This window comes from Corythoichthys intestinalis, chromosome 5, assembly GCF_030265065.1.
Source record: "Corythoichthys intestinalis isolate RoL2023-P3 chromosome 5, ASM3026506v1, whole genome shotgun sequence".
Lineage (NCBI taxonomy): Eukaryota > Metazoa > Chordata > Actinopteri > Syngnathiformes > Syngnathidae > Corythoichthys > Corythoichthys intestinalis.
In genome coordinates, this window is record NC_080399.1 from 25,397,540 (window position 1) to 25,425,290 (window position 27,751).

At 41.9% G+C, this 27,751-nt stretch overlaps 1 protein-coding gene across 2 annotated transcripts in view; it reads left to right on the forward strand.

The window, feature by feature from the left end:
- ano2a (anoctamin 2a) overlaps positions 1–27,751 on the forward strand; it is a 66,049-nt gene that overhangs the window by 24,920 nt on the left and 13,378 nt on the right. Inside the window, exons 4-18 of one of the 2 annotated variants that reach the window (XM_057836755.1) lie at positions 7,395–7,490; positions 7,691–7,863; positions 7,988–8,042; positions 11,378–11,429; positions 11,522–11,577; positions 11,717–11,764; positions 11,847–11,911; positions 13,995–14,129; positions 14,208–14,368; positions 16,747–16,829; positions 17,222–17,233; positions 19,726–19,800; positions 19,869–19,925; positions 22,237–22,311; positions 24,092–24,293. In XM_057836755.1, the coding sequence (XP_057692738.1) occupies positions 7,395–7,490; positions 7,691–7,863; positions 7,988–8,042; positions 11,378–11,429; positions 11,522–11,577; positions 11,717–11,764; positions 11,847–11,911; positions 13,995–14,129; positions 14,208–14,368; positions 16,747–16,829; positions 17,222–17,233; positions 19,726–19,800; positions 19,869–19,925; positions 22,237–22,311; positions 24,092–24,293 (1,345 nt within the window). The remainder of the gene's footprint in view (positions 1–7,394; positions 7,491–7,690; positions 7,864–7,987; positions 8,043–11,377; positions 11,430–11,521; positions 11,578–11,716; positions 11,765–11,846; positions 11,912–13,994; positions 14,130–14,207; positions 14,369–16,746; positions 16,830–17,221; positions 17,234–19,725; positions 19,801–19,868; positions 19,926–22,236; positions 22,312–24,091; positions 24,294–27,751) is intronic. The other variant, XM_057836756.1, reaches the window with a different exon arrangement.

Genomic DNA, 27,751 nt, shown 5'->3' on the forward strand with positions numbered 1-27,751 from the left:
GTGTTGACATTCCCCCTCTTGAAGGGCTACTTTGGATTAGAATGACCTTAAAATTCGTTGCCTTCAATAGTGAGGTGTAGTGAGGGCTGGCCACCATCAATCACTGCCAAACCTTACCACTTCAAATAGATTGGACATCCATTAATGTCAATGGCACTGAAACATCGTTCACTGCCCGCTATCCCAGTTCCCAGAATAGCGTACCGCACGTAACACGTCACCTTTGCTCACTAATATTCATGACGTTAGCAACTGTTGCTAGAGGGGTCAAACCTTCGTTTGTCCCTCATGCTAGATGCATGTCAATAGTCTACGAATGAGATGTCTACTGAGCTAAACCTACCAATTCTGTCCGAAAATGATGTCCCTGGTTCCAAATTCATTGGTAAAGATGTGGAAGAAGTTAGAACATACAAATGTTCAGTTAAAGAGATGGCTTGAGTGTCGAGGGCTGAAAAAGAAGAAAAAGAGGCGACCTGATCCAGAGGTAGCTTTTTTATTGACACCTTTGTCTAGCGTACATTGCTTTACGGCACAGACAATGACATTCTCCTGTTTCAATAAGCTATCCTTTACCACCATATGTCCTGTCTTTCTTATTAATTATATCCTCTGGTTGTCTTACGTCTCTGACCGTTCTTGGGGGTAATTTATATAGCTATTTTTGTGTAGAGATGGCAAATGCTACTCAGTGACAGCCAGCGAACACTTTTAATTTTTTCATTAATAACAAAACTTAATTCTATTAATTTATTTACACTTCCCCCTCACTAAAGTTGTTTCTTTACAACAGAAAGGTAACAACAGTGGCAGTTATATGCCATTTTAATTTTTTTTCAGGTCATTCATTGTCAGAGAGAAGCAGCAGTACAAATATCAAAATGGCTTACCTCTTCGGGGCAGGCTGTGGCTGGCAACAGATCGTCATCTGTTGGACCATGGCCCCCAACAAAATGTTTACTGAGTATGAAGGTGAATGGCTTCACCTTGCTGGCCTTAAACTGGTCTTTTGGACGTCCGCACAAAGTGATCCATTGTTCACATTTTTTCCTTTAAGTTTTTGGCTTCAGGAAATATACGAGGAAAACATCCTTCATATGTTGTAATGTCTTAAGTCGTTTATACAAGCTCCATAGCAGCAGTGTTTACTCAGCATGTTCTTTTTTGAAAGATTACCGACAGAAAACACACAGTACTAGCATGGGTTGTATGCGAGCATGCGCTTCTATGTTGATCCCCTTCCGGTTTACGATGGTGAAAAAAGCATGCGTGCGGTACGCTATTGAGCTTTTAGTGCTGTCAATGGAGGCAAATAAGTTCAAATTTAAAAAAAAAAAAAAAAAAAAGGGATTTAAGGAAGTGCATCTGGCATCTTTTGTCCATAGGCCTATAGCTGGATTAAAAAGACAAACATTGACTACACTGGTCTACAAGCAAAATGCTTCCTGCATAAAAGTAACAAGATATTACTAAATTTGGGTTATTAAAAAAGAATAATGAGGTCAAATGTGTCAAATGGCTATAGTTTTTGAGAAATATGAAAATCCAAGCAATTTTGCGAAATGTATTGCATGAATCCTGGTGTTTAGGAAGTTGGCCAAATGCATTATTGACACGGCTCAGAGAACAAACGGACCCAATAATGCAGTGCTCAGAGCAGATTTATTAACAATGGTTCTGAGAGGAAGAAGTCTTGGCCCTTGGAGAAGCACGGAAGGCTGTTCGAGCAGGGGGGGACGAGCAAGGCGAAGGCCCAGGCAGGATGTGTCTAGATCCGGTCCTGTAGCAGGGTTCAGGTCACCGAGAAAAGGCAGAGGCACAGACGAGGAGCAGGCTAGAGGCAAAAATCCACAAGGTCAAAAAGTGTATCAAAAATCCGGCAAGACAAGGTAACTAGAAACGCTCGTAAGTTGCAGTGAAGGCTAACAAACTCGCAATGGCTTAGAGGACTGTGGGTGTTTATGTAGGGAGGCTGAGGTAATGACCAGGTGTGCAGGACAGGTGTGTGGAATTAGTGTTGATGACTGGGAGGGAAAAAAAAGGAAAAAGCATACAGGCCTGCAGTGGGTTCTAACAGAACCCCCCCAACTAGGGACGGACTCCGGACGGACCAGGCGCATCGGGGTGGAGCCGATGGAAATCCCGAATGAGGTCCGGGTCCAGGATGTGAGAGGAAGGAACCCACGAACGTTCTTCTGGGCCATAGCCCTCCCAGTCCACGAGGTACTGGAACCCGCGACCCCGTGGTCTGGATTTCATGAGTCTCCTCACCGTATAGGCCGGACCGCCGTCAATCAATCGAGGAGGTGGAGGAGGCGGCGTGGGGGGAACCAGTGGGCTCACACAGACCGGCTTGAGTTGTCCCACATGGAAGGTTGGATGGACCCTCATGGTCCTGGGGAGTCGCAACCGTACGGCCACTGGGTTGACGACCTTGGAGACTGGGAAGGGGCCAACGAACCGGGGAGCCAGTTTGCGGCTCCCGACCTTGAGAGGGAGATGTTTTGTTGACAGCCACACCTTTTGACCCACCTTGTATGTCGGGTTGCTCGACCGATGGCGATCTGCCAACTTCTTCATATGGGCAGCACTTCTAACGAGACTGGCTCTGGCTTGGTTCCACACCCTCTTCTTGCGGTGGATCCACAACAAAGCAGAGGGTACTTGGGTGGGCGTCTCCGTCTGTGGGAATAGAGGGGCTGGATACCCAAACACAACATGAAACGGGGAAAATCCAGAGGAAGAGCACGGCAGACAGTTGTGGGCGACCTCGACCCACATGATGTTTTGCGCCCATGTGGTGGGTCGGTTGGAACACAAGCAGCGCAGAGTTGTTTCCAGCTCTTGGTTCATCCTCTCCGCTTGCCCATTGCTCTGAGGATGGTACCCTGACGATAGGCTGACAGTCGCACCGATGAGTCCACAGAACGCCTTCCAAAAACGAGCCACGAATTGTGGCCCTCTATCGGACACTATATCTGACGGAAAGCCGTGGACTTTAAACACCTCGGTGAGCAGAGCGCTGGCCGTTTCTTTAGCGGTGGGCAGTTTTGGGAAGGTGATGAACCGGACCATCTTCGAAAACCTGTCCACCACCGTCAATACGGTGGTCTTTCCCTGTGAGGATGGCAGTCCGGTGACAAAGTCTAAAGAGATGTGAGACCAGGGTCGCGTTGGAACCGTCAAGGGAAGCAGCTCGCCTGCAGGTGGCCTCCGAGGCGTCTTGTTGGTGGAGCAAACCACACAAGCTGCTACGTAATCTCTGACGTCACTCCTCATGCGCGGCCACCAAAATTTCTGAGCCAGGAGTGCAAGGGTGCGTTTACTCCCCGGATGGCCTGAAAAACGGGAAGTGTGGATCCAGTGAATGACTTCCCCTCGGAGGCCTTGCGGCACAAACAGCAACCCCGCCGGGGTACCAGGTGGGCTGGTCATTCCCTGAGTGGCATCCTGGACCTTCTTGATGATCTGCCACTGGAAGCCCCCCGCCAAGCATGATTTCGGAAGGATGGGTTCTGGGTCTTCCGCACATCCCTCTGAGGGAAAGACCCGGGAAAGGGCGTCCGGTTTGGCGTTCTTGGCGCCGGGTCTGTATGACACGACAAAATCAAAGCGGGTAAAAAACAAGGACCACCTGGCTTGTCGAGCGTTGAGCCTCTTAGCGGTTCTGAGATGCTCCAAATTCCGGTGGTCGGTCCACACCACAAACTGCTGTTCCGCTCCCTCCAGCCAATGTCTCCATTCTTCTAGGGCTACTTTGATGGCCAAAAGTTCACGGTTTCCAATGTCATAATTTCTTTCTGCGGATGTGAGTTTCTTAGACAGGAAGGCACATGGGTGCACCTTACCGGTGAGGGGAGATCGTTGGGATAAGACCGCACCTACTCCTGAGTCGGAAGCGTCAACCTCGACTATGAACTGAAGTGTAGGATCAGGGAAGTGGAGGATCGGAGAGGAGGTGAAAAGATGCTTGAGCCTGCAGAAGGCCGCCTCAGCCTTAGGATCCCACTGAAAACAACACTTGAGAGAGGTCAAGGAGTGCAGCGGTGACGCCACTGAACTGAACCCCCTTATGAATTTTCTGTAGAAGTTTGCGAACCCCAAAAAGCGCTGTACCTCTTTTCGCGAACTGGGCCTGGGCCATTCTTTGACGGCTCGAACCTTTTCTGGGTCCATGCGTATCTCTCCTTCAGCGATGACAAAACCTAGGAACTGAACAGATGGTTGGTGAAAAACACATTTCTCAGCTTTGACGAACAGGCTGTTTTGAAGTAACTTTTCTAGGACTGAGCGGACATGACTTATATGGGTCTCCAGGTCGGGCGAATAAATTAGAATGTCATCCAAATAGACAAAAACAAACACGTTCAGGAATTCCCTCAAAACGTCGTTGACCAATGCTTGGAAGACAGCCGGGGCATTCGTCAAGCCGAAAGGCATGACCAGATATTCGAAATGGCCTATGGGAGTATTAAATGCGGTCTTCCACTCATCCCCCTCCCTTATGCGGATAAGGTGGTACGCATTGCGCAAGTCAAGCTTCGTGAAGACCCGCGCTCCCTGGAGCATCTCAAAGGCAGAGGACATTAACGGAAGCGGGTACCGATCCCGGACGGTTATTTCGTTAAGCCCCCTATAATCAATGCATGGGCGGAGAGACTTGTCCTTCTTCTCGACAAAGAAAAATCCTGCGCCTGCCGGAGAGGAGGACCTCCTTATGAGTCCTGATGCCAATGATTCATTTACATAGTTTGTCATGGCCTGGGTTTCCGGGCCTGATAGAGAGTACAGACGACCCCTGGGGGGTATTGAGCCCGGGTGTAGGTTTATGGCGCAATCGTGTGGGCGATGAGGAGGCAGGCTAGTGGCTTTGGATTTGTTGAACACCTGTCTGAGGTCATGGTAGCAGACTGGAACCTTATCAAGGGCTGGAAACTCCGCTTGTTCGTCTTTCGGTGTGACTAACGTGGTGGATGCAATCTGGGTCCTTTGAGTTTTCGCCAAGTCGTGCGTTATACAGTTCGAGTCACATGACGGACTCCAGGAGACCACCCTCCCGGTGTCCCAGTCGATGTGGGGGTTGTGCCTTTTCAGCCATGGCAATCCGAGAACGAGTGGTTCGTGGGGTGAGGCATAAACATGAAAACTGATACTCTCAGTATGATGACCAGGGAATTCCATTTGGATAATGGGTGTGCGGTGTGTTACCCGCCATAGTGGACTTCCATCCAGGGCTACGGCCTCCAAAGGTGAGGGCATTTTGATGAGCTGCAATCCAAGTCGATTAGCCAGGTCTATGTTCAACAGATTGGTGTCTGACCCCGAGTCGATCAATGCTTTCTGCTGGAGAGAGAAGACAGGTGAACTTAAGACCACGGTGGGTTGGACCCGAGAGGCTATGCCGAGAGAGATGGTTCGACTGACAGACACTTTGTTTTTGTGCGTAATCTGGCCTCTTGTTGGGGCATTTGACAGCAAAATGCCCAGGCTCCCCACAGTAGAGACAGAGTCCTCCCAAAACCCGGCGACTGCGCTCCTCTGCAGACAACTTAGCTCTGCCGATCTGCATCGGTTCTCTCTGGGTGGGAGAAGCAGCTTCGGCGAAACCGCGGTGGGCTGAGGGCCCAACGGATCGGCCGATGGAATGGGGCCTCCACTGGTAGTATTGGTCCGACACTTCTATGGCCGTGCTAATGACCTCGTCCAGCGTCGAAAAACGGCACCTGAGCGCTATCTCCCTGCCGATCTCTGGGTTGAGCCCAGTCTTAAATGATGAAATTAGGGCCTTGCTTTCCCAGCCGGATTCCACCGCCAAGGAGCGAAACCGGCTGACGTACTCTCTGATGGATTCGCCACCTTGCCTCATCTGAAGGAGGAGAGTTCCGGCTTCCTGCTCGCGTAGTGGGTGGTCGTAGATCTTTTTCAGCTCGGCTGCAACATGATCATACGAGGCCAGAAGGGGGGAATTCTGTTCCATTAGGGCGTTGAAGTAGCCCAACGGTGCCCCCTCCAGGAGAGTGGCCAGAAAGGCAATCTTGGCTGTTTCCTGGGAAAAGCGACGGGGCTGAGACACAAAAATAAGCCTTAGCTGGTTAAAAAACATTCTGCATGTTGTCGGGTCACCTGAGTATTTCGTGGGTGGTGGGATATTTGGCTCAGGCCACACGAGTGTTTCCCCTTCGGCAGCAGGTCGGTTGTGCATTGAAGTAGCCATGTGGGAAAGCTGTGACACGCTCTGGGTCAGAAGAGACAGGAGCTGCTCATGCTCGTCTAAACGCTGGCCCTGGTTTTTGACTGCCTGTTCATACAGGGAAGAGCCTGCTGGGTCCATGTTATGGCGAGTTTGTTCTGACACGGCTCAGAGAACAAACGGACCCAATAATGCAGTGCTCAGAGCAGATTTATTAACAATGGTTCTGAGAGGAAGAAGTCTTGGCCCTTGGAGAAGCACGGAAGGCTGTTCGAGCAGGGGGGGACGAGCAAGGCGAAGGCCCAGGCAGGATGTGTCTAGATCCGGTCCTGTAGCAGGGTTCAGGTCACCGAGAAAAGGCAGAGGCACAGACGAGGAGCAGGCTAGAGGCAAAAATCCACAAGGTCAAAAAGTGTATCAAAAATCCGGCAAGACAAGGTAACTAGAAACGCTCGTAAGTTGCAGTGAAGGCTAACAAACTCGCAATGGCTTAGAGGACTGTGGGTGTTTATGTAGGGAGGCTGAGGTAATGACCAGGTGTGCAGGACAGGTGTGTGGAATTAGTGTTGATGACTGGGAGGGAAAAAAAAGGAAAAAGCATACAGGCCTGCAGTGGGTTCTAACAATTATTGTATATAAATTTTACTAAACAGCGACATGCACTGATATATCCATCTCATGTCAAATGTAGAAACTTGTAAAACTGATATTATATAAATACACCAATGTATCATTTTAATAACTAACATTAAATATCTTTAATAATTTAGCCAACCAGCACTAAAATCGTTTATTTTCCAATCCATGTCACCACAGCAAGTACGATTTAGCCATTTTGCAGATATTTTCCAAAAGTTTGTAGAACAGTTCTATTACTCCTTGGTTGCTCGTTGTTTCACAAGCAATTCAGAGGGGTTACAGTATGTTCAAACCTGCACTTAGTTGCCTGTGCCTGTCAGACAGTGGTAAACCCCCTTGTCCATAGTGCAGTTATGGCTTTACTCATGCAAATAATTAGACACAATTGCTTTAGCCACAAAGAGGAATCAGCTGCAAATCTCAAGTGTTAAACCTCATGCTGGTTGAGTGTTCCTGTTATTTCTGTCATATACTCTACAGTCCAGCAAGGATAACATCAATTCAACGTACATTCTGCCGAATGTTAAAATGAAACTTTTATGTGGACGCTGGTGTTTATTCGCAGAGGGCAAACGGCATCAGTTTTATCCGGCTCCACATTCCATGGACAATCCTTAGTCGAGAGGCAGAACTTCAGAAGATCAAAGTTGCTGTCAAAAAGGTAATTTACTCATACGCCCCTCAAATTCCGATTCACATTTTTCTACACAAGGGCCACATTTGGTTCGAAAAACAGTTGGATTGGATTATTCATAAAGTTGGAAAACTAATAAAATGTTGAAGATTTTAAATCTTTATTGAAATAGCTAAATAATAATGTTCTGTTCTAAATGCCGCAATTCCCTTTTTTTCCCCGCACAGAAATGTGAGCTGCGGAAAAGGGCAGGAATCGCAGGAATGTGGGACTCCTTCATCGCGAAAATTAACACGCCGTTTCAACCAGACGTCCCTGATTTCGACATCCAGCGGGACCCGCAGACACGTGCACAATTCAAGACGCTCAAACACCATTTCATCAGAGACAAGCTCCACTTGTAAGTCGTCCCTCTCTCGCAAATTACATGCACAGGTTGTCTTTGGTACATAGTGCAATTTCTACAACTTGCATGAATGTCAAATTGCGCCGTAACAGCTGATGAGGAGATGTTCCTCTTGCAGGTATGACATCACGTCGACAGAAACTGTCTTTGACAATGCGACACGCAGCAGAATTGTAAGTGGAGAATTAGATATCTAGGATGGATTTACATTGCCTGCATAAGTGGCCAATTTGATATACAGTGATACCTCGACATACGATCCTTTTGACATCCGACGTAAAATTTGATTCGTCATTGCTTGATATACGTCGTAATTTCATTGTTTTCCCGCAAGACGGATGGAAATGCTTGTGAGAGAAATCAACACGGGTCCCATGAGGGTTAGTGTACATGGTGAAAAAAGGAAAAAGGGGATGCTTGCCATTTAAGAAGGAAATGAAAGAAAAACATAAGCGTGGCGTGCACTTCAGTGAACTGGCTCGACAATACCGCTGGAATATGTCTATGATCTCAACGGTCCTCCCCTGACCTCTGTTAGCCAGTCTTTATAAGTTCAGGTGACATACATTGTTATTGTAACATTGGCAAGGAAATCACCAACTTTGTCAAGTGTTTACTCATTTATTTCATAACTTCTGCAACATAACACGTCTACTGTCTGCCGTAGCCGATGACAACAGAACCTAAAAAGAGAAAGTAAAAAGCTCACACTCTCTCACTCTTATGTCAGTCACAGTTCAAGAACAACATGCAAAAAACAACGGCCACATTAAAACCCAATTCTTTACATGATTATTATTATTATATTATTATTATTATTACGATTTGTATTTGTAACGTATTTGTATTGCTATTTGTAATTGCACCTGCAGTATTTATAAAGGATTTAGCGTAGGTTTTTGGGCTTTGGAACAAATTCATCGAATTATAATGTACTGTATTCTTAAGGGAGAATCCCGCTCGACATGCGACCATTTCGACTTACAAACCAGGTCCTGGAAGGAATTAAATTGGTATGTAGAGGCACCACTGTCGTATGTATGTACACCGATACTAGAGCTGCAACTAACGATTATTTTTATAATCGAGTAATTGGACGATTACTTAAGCGATTAATCGGATAAAGGTCACTTTTTTCAATTGCCTTTACAGTTTAACTAGAAGTTGTTTTAGGCATTTTGTAAGTAACAATGTAGACAAAATGGATGACTATTTCATTCAAAAATAATATTTTATCACAGCTTCCTGACTTAATTGTACTGTAGTCTAAAACTGTACTGTTTTAAATACATAAAACTCGTTCTTCGTTTTTAATAAAGGTTCTAAGCATAAAACATTAAAATAATTTGTAAGAACACAAGTCAGACATAAGTCCTGTTCATTCAAATATAAAATGCTGCTGATTGACATGTTTTTCTTGTGGGCAAAGCGCTGATATCAATTGTGTCAATGACTAATTCATTTTCTTTCAACAAACTAAACAACAAAATCGAATTCTGAGAGGTCAAACTGTAATAAATCCGTTTTCTTTATCATACAGTTGTTCATAAATACAATCAAAATCCAATTTCAAATCACACTCTCTTGTATGACAGTTTATTTTTGTGTTGAAAGGAGACTAAACTGTTATGTGAATCAGTTTTTATGTACGGTTTCTTTATTAAAAATAAATGAGACGACTTTACTATCTAACAATCACTCATGTGCCAATATGCTTCTCCAAAACACAATACAAACGGTCATTTAAGACACTGATTAGCATAATCCCTAACTAGCTTAGCTCTCCGTGCTAAGTAGTCATGTCATTACACACAAACAAGGACCCAAACGGGACTGCGTATAGCTGCCGGCCAAAATAGATTAGCAAATTAGTTGGCAAGTAATTTATGAATTGGTTTCAATTGATTTAATTGATTATTTGTTGCAGCCTTAACCAATACAGCTGAAATGTTGCATAACTCCACAATAGGGCAACACAGAAGTAAGAAAATTGCGTTAATAATTTGGTTTATACAGGGGTGAAAGTGGCTACAATTTCTTGCCGGAACTCCCCGACATGAAGGTCGCCACGGAGACAAAAATTTGTTTTATTTATTAATTTAGAAAAAAAAATTTCTTTTTTTTTTTTGGAGGCGGGGGGGTCAAACTTCTTAAACTACTGAAATGCAAAGAAAACTGTTTTAGCAGTTATTTCTATAACACATACAAAAACTGATTTTCATTCAAAAAAAATTTTTTTCAATGATTTGCAAAATAAAAATTAACAAAAACAACAATAACCCCAATCTCCATCTCGTAATTTTTATTTTCCCTCATTTCCTTACATACTAAATGCCAAATCTCAATTTTAACTACTTAAGAACATAGGATTTATATTACAATTAAAGTTAATGTAAACATTTACTTAAAAATTTTTTTTTTTTTTATAATAATAATAAAGATATAAGTAACATACATTCAAAAAAAGTACAAATGACCTATATTATGCAGAGTGAAACGGAATATATTTTGAAGATCGCGCAAACATTGACTTTTTTAAATCATAAGGAAATGAATAAGTAGCCTAACATAAATGAACAAATATAAGTCCAAAGTGCACATTGACAGCTAAGCTGTTCCTCCCCATCAGAGCAAATAAAAGTAAATATGATAAATAAGCCTCCTGAACTCTTTCGTTGCTCTTAAAAATTTGATCCATTTTATGTTGCATTGCCCTTTTTTGATGCATCAATTCAACCTTTTCTTTTTTTTTTTTTTTTTTGTGCTGTTCCAAAAAACATGCACATTTTAACCAATCAGAGCTAACTACAGTATCTCTGCTGATCACATGTCAGTATGTCAGCCAACAGATAAATGAGTCCAGGCGTTTTGCTTTGCATACGCACATTGATGTGACGTAACTGCAGGAGCTGGGGAAACCTCCATGCGGTCTTTGGAATAAAATAAATAATAAATATTGGTGGAAACACATTACGCTACACAAGCACTTTATTATGCATTTTGTGTATGTGTATGTGTATGTGTGTACACTTGTGTATGTAAATCTGCATGTGCATGTGTGGCAGCTTAGCATTTAAAAAAAAATTTTTTTTTTTAGATAGCGTTTTGACAGTTGCCGTCATATTTTCGGAATCAAAGCAGCGTGTACCGGTACAGAATTCCGGCCCCTAATCTTATACCAGAACAGAATTCCGGCCACGAATCTTATACCAGAACTGCGTTCTGGCCCTAAATCTTATACCGGAACTGCGTTCCTGACCGTTCTGGCCCACTTTCCCCCCCTGGTTTTATATAATTTGGTTGGCCAGAGTTGACTTTTTCCCCATTGGTCTAAATGAAAGTGACCTCCGTTTGAATCCACTCTTTTTGCTGTCATGCTATGTGTCGTATTTGTGCCACTTGAGAGCAAAGATGATCGGAACTGTCACTTGAGCCATGTAGTGTAACCAGCCAACGACACTTTGGCAATTCTGGGTGAATGTGACACACCCATCATGCTTGTGTTCAGGTTGCAGAGATTATTTCACGCACAGCCTGCAGGCACTCCTGCCAGACCACCGGTGAGTACTGCATTGTCCCATGGGGCGACCATTTTAGAGCTTTTAATCAGTTATGTTTCATGATATCCTGAATGCTGTTCAATCTATTGCAGGCATCATGTCCTTATTGGCTCGGGACGTTTACATCTCAGCCTTCCCTTTACATGACGTGAGCATACTTTTGTAAAGCTAATCCTGACTGCCAATACGATAACATGACTACAGTTTATTTTGTTACTACAAATAAAACATGTCTGTAGATTTTTCAAAGGAATTATTGAACCTAAATACTTATTTGGAAAATTCAGGGTCCATTTTCCAGGAGAGGATGTAAAGAACAGCGTAATGACAGACAGGTGTGTCCTGTTTTCTTTGGTCAGTGAATGGAAGTCATTGCAAATACATGTATTTGTGGTGACCTTCTTTGTTGTCGCTCAGGTCCTCCATGAAGAATGGGCAAACTATGGAGTCATGCACAAATACCAGCCTGTGGACCTGATCAGGTTGCTTTTAAACTGTATCCACCCATCCCCTTTTCTATAGAGCTCGCCCTCATTAGTGTAGCGGATGAGCTGGACTAAATCCCCTCTAACTTGGTCAGAGGTGGAGGAAACCATGGACTTGAAACAGTCAATCACAGGTCACATTTAAAACAACTTGCATTCATTCACACTACAGTCCTCAAAGGACTTGTTTTTGGGGGTAGTATGGGATAATGGTAAGAAGCTGGTCCATCCATCCATCCATCCATCCATCCATCCATCCATCCATCCATCCATCCATCCATCCATCCATCCATCCATCCATCCATCCATCCATCCATCATCTACCGTTAAATCCGGGGTCTGGTTGCGGGGGCAGCAGCTTTAGCAGGGAAGCCCAGACTTCCCTCTCCCCAGCCAATTCAACCTGCTCCTCTGGCGGGATCCCAAGGCGTTCCCAAGGCCAGTCGAGAGACATAGTCTCTCCAGCGTGTCTGGGTCCTCCCTGGGGCCTCCCGCTGGTGGGATGCCCGGAACAGCTCTCCATGGAGGCGTCCAGGAGGCATCAGAATCAGATGCCCGAGCCACCTCAATTGGCTTCTCTCACCGCGGAGGAGTAGAGGCTCGACACTGAGTCCCTCCCGGATGACCGAGCTTAACACCCTATCTCTAAAGGAGAGCCCGGACACCTTGCGAAGGAAACTCATTTTGGCCGCTTGTATGCGCGATCTTGTTCTTTTGATCATGACCCACAGTTCGTGACCGTAGGTGACGGTAGGAACGTAGATCGACTAGTTAATCAAGAGCTTCGCCTTTTGGCTCAGCTCCTTCTTCTCCACTACGGACCGGTGCAGAGTCCGCATCACTGCAGACGCTGCACCGATCCGCCTGTCAATCTCCCGCTCCCTCCTACCCTCACTCATGAACAAGACCCCAAGATACTTAAACTCCTCCACTTGGGGCACGATCTCATCCCCAAACAAGAGAGGGCACGCCACCCTTTTCCGACTGTGGACCATGGTCTCGGATTTGGAGGTGCTGATCTTCATCTCATCTGCTTCACACTCGGCTGCAAACCGCTCCAGTGAGAGTTGGAGGTCACGGCTTGATGAAGTCAACAGCACCACATCATCTGCAAAAAGCAGAGATGCAATATTGAGGCCACCAAACCAGACACCCTCAACGCTTTGGCTGCGCCTAGAAATTCTGTCCATAAAAGTTATGAACAGAATCGGGGACAAAGAGTAACCTTGGCTTAGTCCAACCCTCACTGGATACGAATCCGACTTACTGCCAGCAATGCGGACCAAACTCTGAGACCGGACGTACAGGGAGGAAGCTGGTGTCAAGCTATATTATTCCAGTATATGCATCCATCCATTTTTGTGCTACTTAATGTACTGAAACTACAAAACATGTTAATATGTGTACGTACTAGGGCTGTCGAACGATTAAAATTTTTAATCAATTTAATCACAGCTTGAAAATTAATTAATCGTAATTATTCGCAATTCAAACCATCTCTAAAATATGCCATATTTTTTTGTAAATTATTGTTGGAATGGAAAGATAAGACACAAGACGGATATATCCATTCAACATACTGTACATAAGTACTGTATTTGTTTATTATAACAATAAATCAACAAGATGGCATTAACATTAATATTCTGTTAAAGCGATCCATGGATAGAAAGACTTGTAGTTCTTAAAAGATAAATGTTAGTACAAGTTACAGAAATTTTATATTAAAACCCTTCTTAATGTTTTGGTTTTAATAGAATTTGTAAAATTTTCAATCAAAAAATAAACTAGTAGCTCGCCATTGTTGATGTCAATAATTACACAATGCTCAGGTGCTGAAACCCATAAAATCAGTCGCACCCAAGTGCCAGCAGAGGGCGACAAAATACCAAAAAACACAAGTAACAAGTGGACATGACACTACTGTCATTTTAATCTGTTTGAGCGAGGCATGTGCTTTAATTGCGTCAAATATTTTAATGTGATTAATTAAAAAAAAATTACCGCCCGTTAACGCGATAATTTTGACAGCCCTAGTACATACATATGTAATGTTGTGCATTTTCCATAATGTGGACAGGAAGTACTTTGGAGAGCAGATTGGCTTGTACTTCGCCTGGCTGGGTGTCTACACTCAGCTCCTCATCCCTCCATCCGTACTGGGTATCATCGTCTTTCTTTATGGAATCTTCACTGTGGACACCAACGTGCCAAGGTAGGCAGATATGCAAAATCTTTTTGAGTGCGTTAAATAATGTCCAGTAATACTTAGCCACTTTGTTTGTTTTTGTAGTCAGGAGACGTGCAACGACAACCTCAACATCACCATGTGTCCACTTTGCGATGGAGTGTGCGACTACTGGCGGCTGAGTACGGTGTGCTCGTTGGCCAAAGCATCCTACTTGTTTGACAACGGAGCTACAGTTCTTTTTGCCATCTTCATGTCTCTATGGGGTAGCTACCAATCATATACATTTTGGCTAATTCAATCTGAGCGTTTTTTATTGTACACCACATATTAGGATTTGGATTTGTGATTTAAGACTGAAAAAGTGTGGCTAGGAATTAATTTAATAATAATAATAATGATAATACATTTTATTTGTAGAGCGCTTTTACCAATGCTCGAAGAGACTTTACAGTTAAAACAAAAAACGCAAACAAAGTGAACAGAACAAAACAATAAAGAAAATAATTATAAGTTAAAAGCTAGTTTAAAAAGGTGAGTTTTTAACAGTTTTTTGAATGTGGGAAGGTCTGAACAGGTACGGATGAGTTTAGGGAGTGAGTTCCAAAGGGAGGGGGCAGCAATGGAGAAGGCTCTGTCCCCCCAGGTTCGGTGTGTTCTTTGTAGGGGCGGTGCGAAGATGTTTCCAATAGAAGAACGGAGATGGCGGGAGGGGGTGTGGGGACAAAGTAGGTCTGTGAGGTACGGAGGGGCCAATTTATTGAGTGCTTTGTAAGTGAGAAGGATGATTTTGAACTGAATCCTGCATGAAATAGGAAGCCAGTTAAGTTTATGGAGGACAGGGTAATGTGGTTCCTATAGACCCTACCCACCGACGTCACAAAACCACGTGCTCGCTGTATGGTTCCGCCCACTTGTCCGTCATTTTGTCTCTGTATTAGCATTGGTTTCAATTGATCGAGGAATTTAAAATGCATTTCATGGAAGACCCGGTGCTTTCTGATGCCGTAAACTCACTGGATGTGTTGCATAAAAGGCGTTATGAGGAAAAGCTGCGTTCTATACAGTCGCCAGATCCATATTTGATGCCTAAATCGATGTTTTTCGACCCACTGTCTTCGCCCTGTCTGCCTGACATCTGCTACGCTGATATTTACAATTATCTTGTCCACACAAAATCAGCCTATTCTCACGAAAATTTGAAAAACTTCAAGAGCTTGGAGGCTTATAAATACTTCGTTGCTGGTTGGGTGAAACAGGTCCTCGTCCACGAAAATTCGGCAGGAATCTATCTTGTGCTTGGAAAGGTGAGTTACGAAATTTTCAATTCAAAATCTTTTGTTATTGCTAACATCCACTGTCAAGTCTAATGTATTTCATGTCGTTTGTCAATGGAGTTAAGGCTTTTAATGTTTATATGGTTTAGCGATAGCACTCTCACTACATACATACGTATATGTTGTCGGCAATTAGCCTAGCAATGATCTTAATTGTGGTTATTTGTCAGCCCAAAACCCTCTAAGTATATCTTAAATGCATCTTACCAGATATAAAATGACTACTACATAGTCTGTGGTGATTTTTTTGGTGCCCAGTTTTCACGTCGCATTGCAGCCGTCCATTTCGCTCTCCTCTTTGGATCCCTCGGAATACGGTAAAACTTCAAGTCTCTCCTTCCATCTTCTCTGTTAGTGCAACCAACAGCCACACACACCTTCACCATTTTGATTATTAATGTTAAGGAGCAGAAAAACACGCCGTAAATAGGAGGAATGTACGTAGCCGTAACAGGTTAACACTATGTTTTGACGGACAATTGGGCGGTACCATTCAGGAGAGCGGAGTTGTGACGTCACGTGGGTAGGGTCTATAGGGGGTCCGGGTGAGAAGGCGTGCAGCGGAGTTTTGGGTATATTGTAGTTTATTGATGAGTCGGGATGAAGTACTGAAAAGAATGCTGTTACAGTAGTCAAGTCTGGAGGTGATGAAGGCATGGATGAGGGTTTCAGCAGCAAAGTGAGGGAAGGGCGAAGACGGGCTGGGCTATGTTCTTGAGGTGGAAGAAGGCAGTTCTGGTGATGTTGTTGACGTGCTGGTTGAATCTTAGTTTATTGTCGAAAATGATATCTAGGTTGCGGGAATGTGTTGAGAGAGGCAGGGTGCAATTGTTGATGGTGAGGGAAAATTGACAGTCTTTGATATGAGCTGCAGGGTTGATGATGATTATGTCCGATTTGTTACTGTTGAAGATTTAATTTCACTCAGGCAGTTGTGAAGTGTGGATTCAGTGATTCAATTTAACCTGAGCAATTGGATCTTTTTTTGGTCAAATGTTGTTCAATTTTAAATTGATCTTGTGTAGATGATTGAACATCTTGACTAAGATGTAGAAGATAGATGAGTGAAATTAAGTGAATTAGAAGAAGGTATTTTTAATAACTAATTATTTCACTGATTAATCAAATGTTTTTACATGTTAAGAGAATATTTGGAAAAGTTTTTTATTTTTAGCAGGGCATAATGCTCAAACAAAACCCAACAAACAACAATGAGGCAATATCTAAAAAAGATGTTTGCAAATGTCCTATTTTTAGCACGTCCAATCCTATTTGGTCATAGCACATTTGTGTGTGTCATCCTCTAGCTGCTTGTTTTCTGGAGCATTGGAAAAGGCGACAGATGTGTTTGAAACACACCTGGGACCTGACCAGCTTGGAGGACGAGGAGGTACATTGTGTGACAGGCCCATGCAGCAACTTGTTTTTTTTCTTTACATTTTTTTATATCACCATTTTGCAGCTTCTTGCCTCCAAATCCTTTACATACTGTAATTGAAATGTCTAATCCTGAAGCAGTCGAGGTGAGAGGGTTAAACCTCTTGGGCTCCCGGGTCAATTGGGGTGTTATCGTCCACACACACCTACACATGCAGACGTAAATATGCGCACACGTGAACAAGCGTGACTCTCTTTACCTGGTTAACAGTCATAATTGGATTGATCCCTTCTTAAATGGGGGCAAATGTGCCTGAAAGGATGTCCGTAAATACTCACTTGACTCTTAACATTAGTCATTTGTCTTATGCATGCTTGTGTGTCCTTTACATTTGCTGACTGAAGGAGCGAGTCCAGGTAAGCATATTTTAGTAGATGTTTGACGCATCTACAAGAAGCCCAGTGTGGCACATAAGGATTTAAATTAAAGTGTCAGATTTTCCCCCAAATTTTCTGATGATAAAGCAACACTAACTTTTCAACCTTTATAACATTTGTGAAAATATCTCGACTGACAACTAGCTGAATCACACCGCTTTTATATCTTGAGGGGGTCTGTATCGCCTTCACCGGCACTAATTGTTTGACGAGGGTGGCAGGAACCTTGCCACACACAAAAAACCCCACAAATGTGCTGAATGCTTTACAGCGTACGTCAACTCCCCCTTTCCCCATTCATTATAAAGACGGAAGTCGATATGAACGCTTTCACGCGAATTCTGCAAAGTTGGCAGAGCGACAAAAGAGACAAAAAGTTGGTCTGAGAAGGGAAAAAAGTCAGGCTACTAGGATATACAGAATAAACATTGGCCTGGCTTTCACTCGCTGGTGTGACCCCCACCCCCCTTCCTAGTGTTGCTTTAATCACTTTTGCAGTTATGGAAACAAGTTTGCTTTCTTTTTATACAGTGGTATGAAAAAGTATCTGAACCTTTTGGAATTTCTCCCATTTCTCACATCACCATCAAATGTGATATGAGCTTTGTCAAAATCACACAGATGAAAAAACAGTGTCTGCTTTAACTAAACATTTATATTTCATATTTCTAACATTTATAATTTTTCGTATTTTAATGAGTATATGGTGGTAAACTTGTATAGCGCTTTTCCACCTTTCAAGGCGCTTTACACTACATTGCCATCTACCTACTGGTGACGCAGCACCAGGAGCAATGTGGGGTTCAGTATCTTGCTCAAGGATACTTAGGCGATTTCATCAGGGCAGGAGAATTGAACCCACAACCTCTAGGTTGGGGTGACAACTACTCTACCACTGAGCCACGCCATCCCACATTGCATGAGTTTGCATGAGTATAACATGCAAACAGTGACAGAAGGGGGAAAAATAAGTAAGTGAACCTTCTGCCTAAAGAGACTTAAAGAGCAATTGAAACCAATTTTTACCAAACAATTTAAGTCACATGTGTACCAAATCACTGATGAGTGGTTTAAAGCTTCCCTGCCCACAATAAAACACACACCAGATTAAAATTGTCTTGTTGAGAAGCATTGTCTGATGTGCATCATGGCTCGGTAAAAAGAGCTGTCTGAAGACCTGCGGTCAAGGATTGTTGATTTTTTTTGGGAAAGGATACAAAACCATCTCTAAAAGTCTGGATGGTCATCAATCGACAGTCAGAGAAGTTGTCTACAAATGGAGAGAGTTTAGCACTGGATCTTCTCTCCCAAGGAGTGGCCGTCCACCAAAGATGACGCCAAGAGTTCAGCGCAGAATACTCAGAGAGGTGAAAAAGAACCTGGGAGTGTCTGCTAAAGAACTACAGAAATCACTGGCACGGTCCAATATCTCTGTGCACACATCAACTATATGTAAAACTATGGCCAAGAATGGTGTTCATGGGAGGACTCCACGGAGGAAGGCACTGCTGTCTAAAAAAACATTGTTGCTCGTTTAATGTTCGCAAAAAGGCACTTGGACACTCCACTGAAATTTTGGCAAAATATTTTGTGGACTAATGAAACTAAAGTTGAATTGTTTGGAACTAACACACAACGTCATGTGTGGAGGAAAAATGGAACAGCTCACCAACATCAACACCTCATCCCCACCGTGAAGCATGGTGGAGGGAGCATCATGATTTGGGGCTGTTTTGCTGCGTCAGGGCCTGGACATCTTCCAATCATTAATGGAATGAATTCAAAGGTTTATCAGGATGTTTTGCAGGAAAACTTGAGGCCATCTGTCAGACAGTTGACTGAACTACTCATCTGACTGAACTACAGCAATTTTGTAGAGATGAATGGTCCAAGATTAGTCGTAATAGCTGTGCCAGACTGATCTGCAGCTCCAGGAAGCGTCTGTTATTGCTGCCAAAGGGGCGCCACAGAATAATAAATATGAATGTTCACTTACTTATTTTTCCCCCTTCTGTCATTGTTTGCATACTATTCCCATTAAAATATGAAAACCTATTAATGTTTGGGTGGTTTTAGTTAAAACAGGCACTGTTTTTACATCTGCGTGATTTTGACAAAGATCAGATCACATTTGATGGTGATTTTATGCAGAAATGCGAGAAATTCCAAGAGGTTCAGATACTTTTTCATACCACTCTACCCTTCTGGGATTTTCTTTTCTTCTCATAATACCAAATAAGTTTTTTTTTTTCTCTCCAGTTCAAATAGTTTGGAAGTCTGTCGCCATCAATGGCAATCAATGAGTTAGAAAAATAATATGTTACCCTTGTGCTCTCCTGTGACTTAGCATTTTAGCATTTAGCACTTTGTATACCAATTAGAGAAGTTAGTAAGAGGTTTAGTTTGAGGTTTTATTTATCTCACTGACCAAAAAGTGACATCCTCATGTTGTCTGTGAATACACATTGAAGGAAGAGCTGCGACCCGAGTATGAAGAAGCATTACAGGAAAAGAAAGCCAAAATGAAAGAAAAGTGGAAAAGGAAGGTACTGTATCATCTGCTTATCATATTTGTGGGCGTGTAAATTCACCTCAAAAACGGACTGTGTTGCAGATGACTCAAAGTGAGGACGGAGCGGACGGAGAGAGAGACCGGATGCTTTCCAACCAGGTATTCGTTGGAGAGGGTAGCTGATAAAGTGGGAGGGGAGAAGGCGGGGTTGTTTCTCAAAGGTGATTTAAACCTCACTTGGGAGCCTAATTCTTATCCTAATCTTATTTATTCCGCAGCGCTACCTGTGCACTGAGCTCCACAAATATTGTTGTGCAAATTTTTTAAATGATCTTGTCTTGTGGAACAATTACATTCTGATTCAGTAGCTGCATGTGGTATATTTTTGTTGTTTCTTTATGAAAACATATAGAGTAAGTAACTACCATCCTCTACCTTCTGTGAATGGTTGAGTCCAAAGCTGCTTACCTGCCTGAGATTAGCTCAGATTACTGATGAAGAGACAAAGGCAGGAGAGAGGCTGTGTTTATCTGGCAAGCATACACCAGGTGGAAAACATAACACAATTTGTGTGTACAAAATCAAGTGAGGGAATGTTGGAAACACAAAATTGCTGACATTTAAAATCTGCGCCTTCAGTGGGGGTTTAATCAACCTGTTAATACTAATACTACTACCATGTTATTATATAAACAATGAATACTATACAAAATACAATATAAGTATACAAAACTACATAAACAATATTTAATATTATGTCAACATTTGAATAAAAATACATGCTCATCAAATGGTTGATGAATAAATTTGATCAATTACTAATAGCCCATCCAGTTAAAATGGATTGACGTTCATCTCTGTCAGTGGTAGCCAATGATTTATTGAGTGCAGATCACTACAGACATGTTCAGCTAGTTAAACTTGACTTGCTGTAACACACCAATCAGATAATAGAACATTTCAGAGGTTACTAAACTGCACTAATAACTGAACTAAAGTGCTGCCCCCCTCAACATTAAACCAAATAATTGGAATTCTACTATATACTGTACTGTGAATGAATACTCAATTCTAAAATGTTTTAATAATCATGTTTTTTACTATCACTGACTGTAAATATCGATGTCTTGGACTTATTCAGTGACAGCACTTTGTTATTACCATAACTGAAGTGTGTGTGCTAAACAAATAGTTAAGAGTTGGTCCTCATTTTCTTCTAACAAAGTTGTTTTTTTCCCCAGCATGTTGAATATCAAAATAGCTCAACTCAATTTGATTTTCTAAAGAAAGTTCCTGCAAAAATATGTAAATATTTTTACAGGCATAATCTTAATATATACTTGAAACTTCATCTGTCATTTTCCCTTTCTCTTCCTGCCAATTCTCTTCACTCATATCACACACACACATACATTTTTTGTCTATTGCTGTCAAAATCATGCTGCTAGCAAATGCGATGTTAGCTGTTGATGTTTGTTGACTAACCTTGTGATTTCAGGCTTAGCAGGCGATGTGTTAAGTGATCATCAAAATACAGTCACTTTAATAATGATACTTTCTGCGATGTTATAACAATGCTACTAAAAAATATAGTTATACTGCTTTTGTAAAGCGGCTACTGCTCAATACTTTTAAGACCAGTTGCGGAAATGGTTTATACTAGATTGGCCTGTATGTGTAACCAAGACAAAAGCAACAATATTTGAGAATGATTATGTAAATATTAGGGCTGTCAAACGATTAAAATTTTTAATCAAGTTAATTACAGCTTAAAAATTAATTAATCGTAATTAATCGCAATGCAAACAATCTATAAAATATGCCATATTTTTCTGTAAATTATTGTTGGAATGGAAAGATAAGACACAAGACGGATATATACTGTACATTCAATATACGGTACATAAGTACTGTATTTGTTCATTATAACAATAAATCAACAAGTTGGCATTAACATTATTAACGTTCTCTTAAAGCGATCCATGGATAGAAAGACTTGTAGTTCTTAAAAGATAAATGTTAGTACAAGTTTTAGAAATATTATATTAAAACCCCTCTTAATGTTTTCATTTTATTAAAATTTGTAAAATTTTCAATCAAAAAATAAACTAGCAGCTCGCCATTGTTGATGTCAATAATTACACCATGCTCACTCATGGTACTAACCCATAAAATCAGTCGCACCCAAGCGCCAGCAGAGGGCGCCAAACACCAAAAAACAAGTAACAAGCGGACATTACACTGCAATGTCATTTTAATCTGTTTGAGCGGGGCATATGCGTTAATTGCGTCAAATATTTTAAAGTGATTAATTTAAAAAATTAATTACCGCCCGTTAACATGATAATTTTGACAGCCCTAGTAAATATACATTAGTGCTTCTGACATACTAATATAGAAAGATAGCACTGGAAACTAACAATATAAACCTTTTTATTTTGTTTTTCTTGTTTCTTTATTAATTGAGCAGCTTGAGCCAGAGTCTCTAGACATCGAGGATCACATGCCAGGTTACCTCATCAACGTTTCCACACTACTGCTACTGGTACGCTTCTTTTTTTGTTTCCTGTATTTTCTCTGTAGATCAAATTGTTACTGTCCGCTTCCTTCCTTTCCGCTGCTTTCTCCTAATAAATGAAACAATATTTACAACTACATTGAAAGTATGTGAAACTCCCACATGGCACATTAAAATGATTCAGTCTATAAAGACTCACAGATTCCTATTCGCTTTGGTAAGCAGCTGAACAGGACAGGTGTAAACATGAATCACTATTTATGAATCGAATATTTCCACATAGTACCGCTAACTACGGATATTTGTTACAGTATGTTGACATGTTGAAGTTGTGTTGTCCAGAAAGTTTATATTGCACACTGAAAAAAATAAGAAAATACACTACACGACTTAAGAGTGTGGTAAATGTGCATTGATACCTCTACTGATGAAATTAATTGGTTCTGGAAGTGGTTTCGTAACTAGGTAAGTACGGTAAGAAGAGAAGCGTTTTCCATATAAATGCCCTAACGTGTTCCAAGCACCCCAAAATTCAGACACAAGTCTTTTATAATGCATAAAAATACATCAAACATGTAACAAATACATGTTACAATAAGATTATTGCATATTAAACCTAAAATCTGAGTTGTGCATAATGTAAAAAAACAAGAATAAAGAACATAGCGAATAGCAGAGCAGCTATACCATAATTTTCGCACTATAAGGCGCACATGACTATAAGCTGCCACCCACCGAATTTGGCACAAAAACGGCATTTGTTCATTGATAAGCCTATACTATAAGCCGCAGCTTTCTTCACTGTATTATGGGATATTTACGCCAAAAGATATTAACCCAGTAATACTTTATTTGACAGCGGCATCATACGACTGTCATAAAACCAAATAAACAAACATGAAGCTTTGAACCAATTTGCTGCAAAGCTTCATTGCTTCAAGAAGCTTAATTTGGCTATCACTGCTCCCTTAGGGGAGACAGTCAACCTCTGCTGCCACCTGCAGTCAACACTGTTGTTGTCCAACATGCCTCCTTGCATGCATTGCAGCGCCACAGATGTAAATAACAATCAAAATTCATGTCCTGTGCTAATTATTTCTTCAGTTACTGTTCCAGTTGTTTCATTAACTGCTAGTTATGGTATTTGGTAACACTTAATTTTACAGTGGCGCTATAAGACTGTCATTAAACAATCGTAATTATGACATTACACTGTCATGAGTATTAATGAATGCTTATAACAGATGTCATTTAGTGTTATCCGGCAAATGATCTCATTTTTGAATGGATGCAAAAGATGTAAGCTGGACATGAATGAAGTTAGTGACATAATTTGCCAGATGACACATAATGAAATCTGTCATAAGCATTCAGTGATGCCCATGATAGTGTCATATCACAGTCTTATGACAGCCTTATGACGCCGCTGTCAAATAAAGTGTGACCTATTAACCCAAATAAATCAACAAATAAGCCGCACTGGGCTGTAAACTGCAGGATTCAAAATGAAAAAAAAAAAAAAAAAAAGTAGCGGCTTATAGTTGAAAATTACGGTAAGTATGTTATGTTCAGTAAAGTCTGGGAGCTGTGACTACCAGCCATACTGTATTTTTGCATTTCATATCCTGAAATTTCTTTTGTAACAAGAGGTGATATTTTCCCGTAGAGCCGTGTTTTAACCTGAAAATTCTGTATGTATAGATATTCGTAAGTAAAAGTACCACTGTACAGAGAAATGTGAAATTTATGTGTTTCTGCATTTACACTTAAAAAAATTCCACTAAACAGTATGTGTGTATGTGTCCAGGTTTTTGTGACGTTTTCAGCCGTGTTTGGGGTGGCCGTGTATCGGATATGCATGCTAAGCGTGTGGTCCATGAACCCTGATCACGAGGCCAAAGCCAGTGTGAGAATGACGGTCACCACCACGGGCATCATTCTCAACATGCTGGTGGTGCTGGTGTTGGAAGAGGTCTACGGAGCCATTGCAGTGTGGCTAACTGAGCTGGGTATGGACGGTGTTGTCACAGATTAATTGAAAAAGTAATTTAATTACTAAGGGTGTAACGGTACATGTATTTGTATTGAACCGTTTCGGTACGTGGTGCTCGGTTCGGAACGGTGGCGTACCAAACGAGTTTCTGACGTAATGTAACCCTGACTTTTCAAGGCTGTGAGTCGATCGGGTTTCAGTTCTTTGTGTAGATTATATTTACTCCGTCTTCTCTACTATAATGAGGACCAACACTGAAGGACAGTATAAACCAGAAACGTCTATGGCGCGACAACGTGGCCGCCGCAAGAACGCAGTGAAACGCGGGCGTTAAAGTCAATCAGCCAATGCACACTAGTCGCAGTGCGGCCGCGTGTTAGACGCGTCCTAGAAGCGGCTCAACATTACGCACGTGAAAAGAATGGCAGAGTTTATTATTTGACGCGAGACGCGACCCTCCCTCGTCAATACTACTACCGGTAGCTAGGATCGGGCAGACCGGAAGTCACTTGTGTAAAAATACGGTGGATCTGGTCGTTTTTCACACTAATATGCAATCATAACCCACTTTTTGAGTCCATCAGATCTCTTGAGTGGTAGATCGGGACACAGTTGACTTGTCTTTGTTGATTTACTGCTGTCTTCTCTGCTATATAATAACCAACACGGCCCCGTGTTTAATACAAAACCCTCCTACCACAACAAAACAAGTAGGAACTAATATTCACCTAGGTAGGAGCTAAAGTTATACAACATAAAATATACAATATAAATGAATACGACATCACATTTGTAAAATATAAACACATAATAAAATAAATAATAGCCCATTTAGATAAAATAAATTGAAATGAGCTAAAACACCTGTAATTAAATAATAAGAATTATACACAGATCCTGCTTACACAATTAAATTTATTAATTTCTGTGTGGCGTTTTAACTTGAGAAAATCCACCAATAAAGCTTTTTAAAACTGTTCATAAGAAAAAAAAAAAGATTCTTTGAGGCATTTCATTTGTAAAATACATGTTAAAATCTTTGTCATTGGGATTGCTTTTCTCTTTAGCACAGGACTTCTTTTTTCTTCTTTCAGAAAGAAAGCTGACCAATACTCGGGGTCTGAAGGCAAATTGTTGTTGGATTATCTTTAAATACCCGCTACTTTTTGAGCAGAATTCTAGCTTTGTATAGGCTAATGTTCCTATTGTTGAAAGCATAAAGGTGTGTAATAAACAACTAGCACATTTATATTTTGCATTTTGTTTTCTTACTGTACTGAAAATGAATCGAACCGTGACCTCAAAATGTACTGAACCGAGATTTTTGTGTACCGTTACACCCCTATTAATTACTGATTACTGAGCACGCCTCAAAAAGTAATCTAGTTACTTTAGTGATTATTATCAAAGTAACTTAGTTACTTTAAAGGTAATTTATCGGTTACTTCTTACCAATTTTTCTCCCTTTGCTGCCTCCCACATAAGAATGACAACAGAAAAATGTCATCACATGTAATTGACTTTACGATAATTGAATTTAAAGGGGAAGATCAGAATTTTTCACATAAGGCTTATTCTTCGAGTTAGCGGGGTTAAATTTGTCGATGGAGATTATTTCAACCACCTTTGACTCGCGCTAGTTTAGCCACTTCAGAGTCCCTGAAACTAACAAATAACTGACAAACTGCAAGGAATTTGTTGAAACATAATCACACAAGTACTTAGATAAGTGAATTTATCCATTGTCCCGTAAATGTCACAATCACCGCTGTAAGTTCCATAGGAAACCATTACAGCACTGCTTGTGCTTGGAACTACTCACGCCTCCATGAACCATGTGACCACCTGTGGCGAGATCAGAGAGTGTCGCAACTCTCTTTATACATGGCGCTGGTGGGGGCGGGTGCAAATGCGCGCGCACAACCTGGAAGTACGCTGTACACACACGCGATCAATTTGGCCACAAAACGTGGCTGCATCTAAGCACTTTACACTCAATCGGACTTACAATACATCCCAAAGATGCTAAACGAACACGAATAAGATGTAAACAATGCTCGCCAACACGGCGAACACGATTAAGATGTAAACAATGCTTGCCAACATGGCGAGGACGAGCGGGCGTGATGACTACCCACCGTTGCAATGGCAAAGCTCGAAATGGCCGTGCATGTAGAGGCTCCAACCTACCGCTGGAACCCTATAGAATTAAGGGAAAATACTCAAGTTCATTTTTGGACGCACACAGATCAACATTCCCTCGCACATCTCAACAGTTGGCTGCACTCGGCTCGAATGTGCACCCGTGCTCCTCACGTCTTTCTCTGTCCCAAAACACTTGCGTGTGACAAAAACAGGGAGTAACTGAGGGGTTACCATGGAAACGAACGCGTAGTGGGAACCTTTCTAACATGTTCTATTCGAAATGCTCTTCGCACATGACTACAATATTCTTCATCATATATACAGTGGGGCAAATAAGTATTTAGTCAACCACTAAATGTGCAAGTTCTCCCACTTGAAAATATTAGAGAGGCCTGTAATTGTCAACATGGGTAAACCTCAACCATGAGAGACAGAATGTGGGAAAAAAATCAACCAGAAAATCACATTGTTTGATTTTTAAAGAATTTATTTGCAAATCATGGTGGAAAATAAGTATTTGGTCAATACCAAAAGTTCATCTCAATACTTTGTTATATACCCTTTGTTGGCAATAACGGAGGCCAAACGTTTTCTGTAACTCTTCACAAGCTTTTCATACACCGTTGCTCGTATTTTGGCCCATTCCTCCATGCAGATCTCCTCTAGAGCAGTGATGTTTTGGGGCTGTCGTTGGGCAACACGGACTTTCAACTCCCTCCACAGATTTTCTATGGGGTTGAGATCTGGAGACTGGCTAGGCCACTCCAGGACCTTGAAATGCTTCTTACGAAGCCACTCTTTTGTTGCCCTGGCTGTGTGTTTGTGATCATTGTCATGGTGAAAGACCCAGCCACGTCTCATCTTCAATGCCCTTGCTGATGAAGGGAGATTTTCACTCAAAATCTCTCCATACATGGCCCCATTCATTCTTTCCTTTACACAGATCAGTCGTCCTGGTCCCTTTGCAAAAAAAAAAAAAAACAGCCGCAAAGCATGATGTTTCCACCCCCCTGCTTCAGAGTGGGTATGGTGTTCTTTGGATGCAATTCAGTTTTCTTTCTCCTCCAAACACGAGAACCTGTGTTTCAACCAAAAAGTTCTATTTTGGTTTCATCTGACCATAACACATTTTCCCAGTCCTCTTCTGGATCATCCAAATGCTCTCTAGCGAACCGCAGACGGGCCTGGATGTGTACTGGCTTCAGCAGGGGGACATGTCTGGCAGTGCAGGATTTGAGTCCCTGGCTGCGCATTGTGTTACTGATAGTAGTATTTGTTACTGTGGTCCCAGCTCTCTGTCGGTCATTCACTAGGTCCCCCCGTGTGGTT